Source organism: Teleopsis dalmanni, chromosome X (genome assembly GCF_002237135.1).
Source record: "Teleopsis dalmanni isolate 2A chromosome X, ASM223713v2, whole genome shotgun sequence".
Taxonomy (NCBI): Eukaryota; Metazoa; Arthropoda; class Insecta; order Diptera; family Diopsidae; genus Teleopsis; species Teleopsis dalmanni.
In genome coordinates this window covers 14,654,542-14,665,510 of record NC_051848.1, presented here as the reverse complement: position 1 = coordinate 14,665,510, position 10,969 = coordinate 14,654,542, and the positions used below count along the sequence as shown (strand labels likewise).

General features: G+C 33.5%; 2 protein-coding genes across 2 annotated transcripts; both read left to right on the top strand.

The window, feature by feature from the left end:
- The first annotated feature begins 5,598 nt into the window (after positions 1-5,598).
- Positions 5,599-6,439, top strand: LOC119689524 (late histone H1-like). Its single transcript, XM_038104363.1, has 3 exons — positions 5,599-5,751; positions 5,810-6,201; positions 6,270-6,439. Exons 1-3 carry the CDS (start codon positions 5,742-5,744, stop codon positions 6,405-6,407), a joined length of 540 nt encoding a protein of 179 aa, XP_037960291.1. The 5' UTR covers positions 5,599-5,741; the 3' UTR covers positions 6,408-6,439.
- Positions 6,440-9,094: 2,655 nt separating this feature from the next.
- On the top strand, positions 9,095-9,740 carry LOC119689972. The gene has a single exon (XM_038104936.1). It carries the CDS (start codon positions 9,223-9,225, stop codon positions 9,589-9,591), a length of 369 nt encoding a protein of 122 aa, XP_037960864.1. The 5' UTR covers positions 9,095-9,222; the 3' UTR covers positions 9,592-9,740.
- The last annotated feature ends 1,229 nt before the right edge of the window (positions 9,741-10,969 follow it).

Sequence of the window (10,969 nt, the reverse complement as noted above, 5' to 3'; positions counted from 1 at the left end):
GCAAGAAGTTGTTCTTTATTGTGGACGCTTAATAGCTACGAATCCATCAATGTTTAAGGGAATACTTAAGGTAACAAAAAATTATAATTGATTTCTATTTCAGAAGTTGGAAACGACTGATACAATACTCATATTCGAAACATTAGCTATCGAACTTTGCTAAAGTTTACTGTTACAGTTGGATCGTTCACACTATTGTTTTCGGGTTTTAATTTTAAATTATTGTTTTATGTTTGTGATGAGAGTTCAGAATTTTACGTGGATACCTGCCGTGAAGGCTTAACACCACGGTGTTCTTCACACAAACATCGGTTTATTGCGCCGATGAACGTCCCATTGGAACTCCGAAGAACTTCGCCGATACCAATTGAAGTTAATTGTTTAGGCATAATTTCCCTCTTGGTGAGAAATGGAGCCTATCGAACACCTCTGCTGATCTTAGGATCATAGCATCCGGTTGGAAAATGCAAATCCACATCGAATGACTGTAAATGAACACAATCATTCAAACCGCGTATATTTGGATTTTAATCACAACCACTACACCACTCCCTTTAAGGAGTCACCTCAATGGTCAGGACAGTCGCAACTGCAGGCCCTGACCCTTGTGGTATCAGATTTACACCTCCGGTCGGGTGTCGTTAGTGAAATTCACTTACTACCAGTTATACTTTAAACAGCAACGGGAATGTGCCCACAACGGATGGACAACAACTAAACACGGACGGACAACGAGCAGCACAGAGGGGAGCTACAAAGCTGAATTCAGCCACCTCATACATCCACCAAGACACGACGACGGTTAAATATTGCACATGCAAATGCATTCAATCTGTTAAAACTTTTAAATACCCTACTAACATTATACCCATCTGCTGTTCTTCTAACATCCATCACATCCAAGTCTCCTACATTCTCTTACAACGGACACTCACAAAGAACATGCATACAATCTTCCAAGTAACGAACCCATGGCTCGTCAGGAGATAGCCAAAACTTAATCCGAAACCAAAGTTTGATTTATCCTTAACGAATTTTACATCCCGGATATATTCATAAGTCATTTTTCTATTTTCGCATTCAATCGTCTGGGATATAGTCTTGTAAATTATTCTATAAATTATGTTAGGGAGTAGAGGTGAATTGGGGATGGGTGGGGTTTTAAAAAAACGGCGTCGTCTACCTCAACAATTAAGTTCCGTGTATCCCTTCCAGCAGCACATAGCGAGGACCAGCAGATCCTCTTGGGTGACACAAAAAAAATAATGCTTGCTCATGTTTTAACTTATATAAATTAATTTCATATTCAATTTTTTTTTGTATTTTTAGATACGCATTGGTTGGGTTTTGGAAGCTATGCGCATATATTTACAAATCTCAGGTCAGCAACAAATCGATTTAGATAATTTGTCACCATACCAAGTACGCATATTGCTGCAAAAGGTGCTAACGGTTAGCGAATGGGCAGTCGAAGAAAAGTAAGAGAAAATTTTCTAGAATTGATAAAGTAAATTAATGTGCGTATTAATTGATCTATTGGCAGGCTTACAACCCTACAAAGACGTCAATTGGAAGGCTGTTTATGTCGTGTGCCAAAACATTTTTATAATTTAATTTGGGAGATATTACAACGTACACCGCAAGGTATATCTACGCAGGGCCATTTACTACCTGCATCACCCACGCTCACTAATATGAGTCGTGGAGAATTGACGTTCTCCCTACTCGTGGAAGAAACATTGATTTGTATTGACAAACCGGAACGGCGCCAAATAACTGTAGAACTATTACGAATTATTGCGACAATTTTAAGTCGGTTAGTGTGTTAATTATGTTCTATTTTATTATTTATTTATATATTAATTTATATGTTATTATTATGTTCATGATAAAGTCATGACTACAAACAATAATAACATATAGCGGAAATAATCATTCTCCATTCTCATTCTCATTCGTGTAATTTTGGGTCTTCCTTCTTTTCTATGGAGGAACATATTTGCAATATTATTATTATTACTCGTATTATCAGAGCGTATGCTCAATCTATTTTATAATCTTATTGTCAATGTTCTTGATCAATATATAGTGCAATTTCTTCTCAGGCATTAGTTAAATAAAAAAAAACTAATTAAGAACTTTAAAATTATTGTAGCAATCCAGAATTACACTTCAAACAAGCCTTGGACTTGGACGACATATTATGTGAAGCCTTTTCGATGTATTGCAAGGTAAGTGTGCTTATTTATCACAATTGTTTTGCTATTGAATAAATTTTCATTTTATTTTCCTTTCATAGGATAATGGCATAGAACACAAGGAAGATTTGTCACCATTCTATTCATTAATCTTCACTGAAACAACAGGTTACTTAGCGCGTGCCGCTGTAAACAAGGTTTTACAAGGCGGAGCGCTCTCTGCACAAGACGATGAAACCGATGCCAATGTTGATCATGTTCACGACGAGACCTGCAAAGTCTCCTAAGTTTTATAAGTTTGCTGGTATCCTTTTAAGAAAGCATAGCTTCATTACTTAATGATATATTTTTTAAAGTTCTTAAACGCACCTGTAGTTATAATTTCTATTGTTTTAGTGTTAAGTAATCTCAATTGTGACACTGAATTACTTCAAGTTTTTACTTTAGTTGCAACATCAATAATCTTTAAAATCGATTTTTAATATCATAATTTGTTTTGTTATTAGTTTCATTTGCTATTATAATCTTTACACTAATTTTGTTATTGTATTAATTATATAAATTGAATTGATTAATAAAATCGAGAGAGATATTATTTAAAATTTTAAAAGTTATTTGTCTAAGCTTTGAGTGAGTACTTTATAATGTATTATATATTATGTAGTATTTTCTAGAAAAAATGGGCTTATCAAAATGTTTTGTTCACTCTTAGAACTTTGGTTTTCAACTTGAATGTGGGAACCGGCACCTTCTTAAACTGACGCTACTCACTTGCTAGATGCTTCTGACTTGTAGATTTAACGTAGTCCTTCAGGTTCGGCATTCTAACATTTGCTCATTAGTGGTAACAGAACGTGTCATTATTTGGGTTCAAGTGAGCTTTGATGCAAAGGATTCCTAAACGAATCTAAGCTGCAAATTTGGTTGTTGTTATTGTTGTTGTAACCCGCTGAGACCTGTAAGCAGATAGCATGAAATGATGTACAAGACGATTACATGGGTAAGGAAGTGGGTGGGTAGTGGTTAGGGGAGATGGAGGGGGAAGAGAATAGGGAGAATTGGGTGGGTGGAATAATATTGAACGTTAACCTGGATTCAGCCAAAGGAACCTGGCCAATTTAATGGGGTAGGTCCAGAGGTCAATTGGACGAAGGTTTGTGTGTGCGATAGGACAGGTAAACAGATAGGCGACGTCATGGGCAACTTTGGTCATTTTATTTAGTTTGCAACTAAAAGGTTATGTCAATTATTTCAAAACTATAATCAATTTGTAGTAATCAAATTGAGTTAATACATTGTTATAAGATTAAGACCTTGATATAGTGAGTTGAGAGTTTCTTTTATTAGACGACAGCTTGTCTGAAATCCAGGAAAGTCTTATATGCGTTTATATATATGTTTTAACTACAGAAACTTAATGAAATTTGAATAATAATCCACTGCTTATTGATATAATTCACAGATAAATTGAATTTTAACGTCAAATAGGGCGGCAATGACTACTATAATCAGTTTGAAATCCATCTGTGTAACCCACAATTTAAATGACAAATTCTCCATATTTATGATAAAGTGCATAAGCAAGCAAATAGCCACCTACAAAACCATAAATAACTTCTGACCCAGATTAACGAATAAGTGGTTGATCCGAACCACATATCATTACTGACTGTATTTGCATTTCTTATTTTGACTCGACAACGAATCAGTCCGATTGCAGGACATTCTATATAAACATTTCCAACAAACGAAAATCCTTTCTACTTAAACCAAATGAATGTATATAATATCTCGGGACACTCAATGCTGCGCAAAGGGTCCCACCACGAGAAATATTAAAGAGATAATATTTCATCCAATTATAAATGTCTGTGCACATGCGAACAGTGTTACCAAAAAAAAGTTTCAACTCCATGAGAATTATAAGCGAAAAGGTGAAGTAAATAATATGACGAATACGAGAATGCACAAAAAATACCAACAAAACCGATTCATTACACTGCTTGATATCACACACATACACTGCATACATAATAACGTACTTACTTATACGTATAAGCAATTTCAAACATATGGACATACACAAAGCAAGGGCTATGTTTGTGTGCGTGACCCTCACAATATCGCTTTAAACTCACGCTGCATTAGCCAAACAAGAAACACCAAAGAAAAAATAACAACAAAATTGCGTCTTGACTGAATGTACGTCTGTTGACACACGAAGCAAATGTTGCTTGCACATGCTTCTTCTTCGATACTTTACTTGGGCGCAAGTAGTTTTGTTGTTGTTCTCTTCCCATAGAAGCGAATTGCTATTGCTTTGTTGCTAAAGCGTTAAGCGACAATTGTGTTAAGTATTTTGTTGCTATTTGCTTAAGTCGCAGCAACATTTTGCTTTGAACATATTTTCCCTCAATCGACATGTTGCACAGTGCAGCCGATTGCCGTAAAGCTAGCTAGCTTAATTTAATTTATTTATTAATTTAATTATTTATTATTATGATTCAATATGATTCAATATGATTCAATATGATTCAATATGATTCAATTAATATACATATATACATATGTATATACCATATGTAGTGGAATTGCGTAAACCATTTCGAGAATATTAAGTCTGATTCAAAATTCTTAATTAGCGACTCCAAAAGCTATAAAACAGAAATTTTAAGATCATTTTCCTCACTTCTTGATTTTTGGCCAGCTTTTCGGCAATCGGCCGCACTGTGCGCCGCGAAAAAACTGGTTCGTATTTCCGATTTTTTTTCATGTTAAGCACTAGCAACTTATAAAAGAGGCCATAAGTTCATTCCCTACTTTAGCATTGTATACCCTTTCGTTATGACACAGTGAATAGAAATTAAGCTCAATCTATTTTATTCGAATGGACCGAAACGGTGCAAGCACATTTTTAATTGGTTTCCAAAGGCAGTAGTCCATATCTGCAGCCCCTCATCTTGAAGAACAAATGCCGGTTAGCACTTCCGTCAGAATTTCAGCAATCGCAAAGACAGTATAATGATACTGACTTATATAGCGAGTAAAATGTTGGTACCATGGAATAAAATATATTTTAAAATACTAGGTAGGCTATACATAAAGTATAGACAGTTTAAACATGAGTATAGTTGGACATAGTTGGATGTAATATAGCTTTCAAAACTTAGTAGACACATTCTGTAGCAGATAAGACCAACCGGAGAGACCAAAGTTCATGAAACAACCACAACTACTTCCTAAAATGGCTATTAGACAAGTCGATAAGTGGCATCACCTAAATCTATAGGTGATATATATGATATATCATTATCACGTTAGCATTGTCACATGTTTCAATAATCATAATTCTCTGTTTATGAATTGTAAATGGAATGTTATTTAAACTGTTTTCATTATAAATTTTTTTTTTCTGGAGTTAGTTTCAAAAACTCTCTTATATTTTGTTATAGATTTTGAAAGTTTAATTTGCTTATATTTTTTACGCCAGAGATAGTTTTACATCTTAACAATATATTTTGTATTTTAAACTTGTGCGTAAACATGACTAGAGGTGAGTTGAATGTTTCTTAAGACACGCAAACAGAAATAACGCTTTCATTCTTCTTCAGGCGCAAAGAAAGTTAAATCGGCGGTCCTAACACCGACACAGGAAAAATTGGCAATTATCGGAAAGGCGGAATTTGGCGGCGTCAAGCAGCCACAAAAACGTGCAAAAGTCGGTCGCGGACAGCACAAGCGCGCGGCACGCGCAGTGCGTAAAGCAATAAAACGTCCCGGTGCCCGTCGCGGTGCTCGTCGCGGTGCTGTTCGTGGCCGAGCAAATAAGGTGGCGTCTACAGGTAAAAGCAAACGACCAAGAAAACCGCCAAAGCGTCGAGGAAAGCGGAAGGGGACTCGCCGCCGTATTGTTAAGCGCCGTGCACCTCCGGTACGTAAAGGAGGTAAGCGAAAAGGAATGAATAAGCATAAGCGGGTTCGTGCCCGTGTTCGAATACCAAGCGTAAGTTAGAAAAAAAAATTTTTTTAATGTTTTTAAATACAATATTTTGTTTTTAATAAATCGTACAGGATACCGACAGTGACATACGGATGCCGGAGGTGGCACAGCCTATTGTGGATATACCTCCACCAAATTTTTTGATTAGATTTTGGCAACCATTTACTTTTTTGGCAGCATTAACTACTTATTGGATTTATAATGTTTAGGACATAAATTAATCAAAATTTAAAATTCAAAACTCGAAATTCAAAATTTAAAATTCGAAATTCAAAATTCAAAATTCGAAATTCAAAATTCAAAATTCAAAATTTTACTATATAAATTAACAATGGACTAAATCTGATATATGACTTAGAATAAAAATTTCCAAATTGGACAGTTGACAGAAAACTTGCGTTTTATTCAAGAAGCAGAAAAAATTAATATTTAACGGAAATTTTTTTTCTAAATAGTTTAAAGAAAATTCTTTTCACAAATAATAAATACATAAGGATTCCATTTCTAAAGATTCTAGAAAGATAATATGCCGTCTCAATAGATATAATATACTTGTTGTTTCTGAATCGTATATAGAGAAATAAATGTTGGCGCGATTCGGAAGAGAATGAAGAGTTTTTAAAATTTTTAGGGAATATTTCCACTGAAATGTTATTATAGTTTATTATATAACTTTTTTGCAAACAGAAATAAAAAACAGATTAAAAAAGTGGAGTTGAAGAAGTTGAAACAGTGATAAAAATAATATTTCGAGTATAGTGGAAATGTCCAATATGTCCAAATTTAGAAAAGAAGAAAGAAAACTATAAAGCTTGGTTATTATTTAATTAGCAAAACTTTTCGAACGCATCTTTAATTTTGAAATATAAGCATTTTATTATTTTATTATATATATTTTATTATATAGTTTATTACTGAACGATATTCAAATTTTTCCATTTCATATAAAATCATCAAATGACCAAACTATATCAAATATTCATATAATATCATGAAGTTGAAACATTACCGATTGCATTAAAAGTGAATCTCAATTGAAAAACTTACCCTAGATTCATCAATCGGAAACGGCATTACGAGTACATAGCAGGAAAGTCTTATATGATCTTTAAATTCGGTAATAATCGATTTACTATCTAGACTTATTAGTTAATTGGAATGAAATGCCGAAACTTCTCTTAGAATCTTGAATAAGTTAAGCATGGATACCATTTTACAAAAAAAAAAGTAATGTTCTAGGTAACTGACTTTGAATTGGCAACAACAGCAGATTTGCTAGGTTGTTAATTCCTCAGTTTGTAAACTAAAAGAATTAATGTAATTATACTAACTACGATAATATTACTATTAAAAACTGCTCTCTAAATAGTTTAAATATCTATTCATTATTCTCCAGATTTACATTATTACATCGACCGCAACTGCAATGACCCAATATTATCTAATATTGTTTTTGCGTTTTATGCTATTGCTGAAGGCCGTAAAAGAGAAAATAAAAATAAATTGTTATCTACAAAATCGATGGACTTAAATAAAAAAATAATATAATAATAGAAGGTGGCGGATGGAAAAGCGAAAATATGTAGACATTGCACACGAATTGGCCCAATTGCTACCCATGAACCTTACGCAAAACTGATGCAATACTATTGAGTAACCCTGATAAAGTGTATGTGAGACCCATCAGTCTATTGTCTACCGAAATGGTCGATAAAGGCTTAAGTTGTTTATTTGGAAAAACGCATACGACGCAAACATATATGACCTTACGCGTCAAAGTGGTAATTGATGATGATAAGACTTTTTGCTGAACACGCTGACCCTAGGCACTCAAAGTAGTACAAGAACTTCGATAGAATGTCTCAGCCATGCTGGCAATGCAGAATTCGAATAAACAAAATAAAAACAAAAATAAAAACAAAAGGGAAAACAATAACGAATTTTATTTATGGTCATTTTCGGATCCGATTGCATTGGGGTTACTTACATTAGGAGAAATGAAATTATCATGTAGGTCTAGTTAACATGCTCTCACACGAATGTAAGAGAGCTATGAGAGTATACTGATTTGTTATGTTCTCTATTTTTTTGATAGTAGATCGTTGAAAAATGTACTCTATTAATTTATGCTGTGACCTGGTCTAAAGTCTCGTGTATTGGAGACATGTTACACTTATAATTGCCATCCATCGCCGAAATCCGGCTTGAACTAGGGAAAGTGAGAGAAAGAGTATAAAATTGAGAATGTGTTTTCAGAAAAAAACGGTGTAACGTTTCTGTGAACTCCCAAGCTCAGAAAGAGAAATTAAATAATAATATTGTATTTTATAATAGGTAAATATGGGATTATAAATATAGGATCTAATAATTATATTCGATAACTGTAATTATTTGATGTTATTTTAATTGATATATTTCCCTTATTGGATAAATAGATAAAGTAGTGATTTGAAATTTTTATACAACGTAATTGTTTTTACCCTCTGTATTATTTTCGGCTGCGTAACCCCATTAAAACATTGCACAACTGTGGTAATACCATACAGATCTATTTGGTTGATGTAAACCTGTTACATGCTCCTAAGTACATTTAAAGAGTTCAAGATAAATCAATACTTTTATCTTTAATGTCGTCTTACCTATTCCAACAGTGTATAAATTTTTTCCCCTCTTCCGCTCTTTGAACGTCGTTAATTGCTTTAGACTTTTCAGTAAGTTTACTTTTAATGACATAAAATTGATTACGGGTAATTTTATTTATAGCACTAGGTCCATTATAAAATTCAACACAGTCGGTGGGGTTGTGCACAGGGAAGGCATGAGGTGAAATGGAACCCCGACAATGTTTAACGGCGCACAAAGGTGGTGAAGTATAAAAGTCCATGTATTGTATATGGAAAAACTTAGTTCACCGTAGTCAAGCGAGCGCGTCGGATAATTTAGACAAACAAAGAATTTTATTTACAAGAATCTAAATTTGAAATATAATCAATACCAATACGGAGTACGGAGTACGGAGCAGAAATGCGTTCAAAGTCGATGCATAAATGGATGACAGGTGAAATGGAGCGTCTCTCCTTGAAATTCGAAAGATATAAGCCAACTGGCAGTGGTTATAATCGCATACAACCTATATTATTGTCAAGAAGTGTTACACAAATGCTAAATAATCCATTGCCAGTTGTGCATCAAATTGGCAGCACTGCAACTCATTCTATACATCATGAAACGTCTACTAGACCCAGAGGTGTGCTAAGCCGTACTCCATCTGAATGGGAAGAAGTGTATCCGGTAGTGAAATTTAGCCGTGTTAATAGTGACGAACTAAGCCCTACCAATGAAGTCAATAAAAAGTTTGTATTTTACCGCAATTGTTCGACAAGATTAACATAGACTCTAAAGAAAAGAAAAAGACAAATTTAATGATTTAAGATTTCTGAATGTGTTACTCCTTCGTATTAGCAGGAAAATTTAATATAATATTTTATACATATTTATATATTGTTGTAATTAAGTAGAATAGTCAATTAATGTACTTATACCATTAAAAGTAATATATTTGAAAATAAATAAGTGTTAATTAAATTTCGAAAAGGTTCTCAAATTTTATCCGAAGTTGAAAATGGAATGGGAAACTTATCAAAAATTGCTAACATAACTTAGCAAATTAAGCTTTCTCCTACAGCCATTATTAGTTAGGGTCTGTGCGAATGACCAAATCCAGTTGACATCTAATCATTTAAGAGTACGCAAAGTGTACAATGAGTTCTGTAACTTATTAAAACTCTTGAAAGCTACAAAAGTATTAAACTTAATATGAAGTTTTCATACCGATATGAAAGTATTTTTAAATTATTTAGATCTTTTCTTCCAAAGATTAAGACATCTAGAAACATGAGCTATTGTAAAGCAAACACGTTGTAAAGGCTATGTCTTGAAGTTGCCTTACATAATGGTGACAACCTACTAAAAATACCTTTAACCTAACTAACGTTTTAACTGTCTAACTATTATTAATGGTAGAGATTACAATCTACAATAGTTGAAATTTGAAATACCGTCATAGTGACTGATAGAATATAATATCCTGCCTAAAAGTAGAAAAGATTATTTTAGTTTTTTATGTTTTTTCCGAGATTAAGTAGCGCAGCACAATTTCATATAACGATTTATACTCAAGATCGGTCATATTTTGCGCAAAAACTATAAAAACATATGTTGAAAAGCATAGGATTGGGACCCTCAAGACTGCAGGAAATCCCAAAAAAGAAACACAGCAATCTGACAAATCGTGTAATGAAGTCAAGCGATTAGCAAACAATAAGACGAGCTGGATATGTTTTCTGGAGGCCCTATGCTGCATTAGGAGTTAAAGAAAATCGTTATCTTGAATGCCTAGACCCAAATGATAGAAGTTTTATGTGAAAGTGACTCAATGAATAGAATTTGAATTTAATATAGATCACAGTAGTAAACAGATAGTAATTTTCGTGAAAGAACCAATGCAAGGAAATGGCTATACGATTAAACGATATGATGACTTCCATTACATCTGAAGAGAAAGAGTTTGAAGTCCAATAGTTGGAAAATTTAGTCTCCTTGAACAACAGTCTAAAGCTGATCGACTTTGTTGCAAAGAAAAACATATTGATTGTTATTCTTAAAAAAAATTATTCTTATAAAATTTATTGAAAAAATAAGACTGACAAGAATAGAATAATATAGCATAAAATAACTTTTACACAGTAATATAATTAATGGCTGCGGTTAC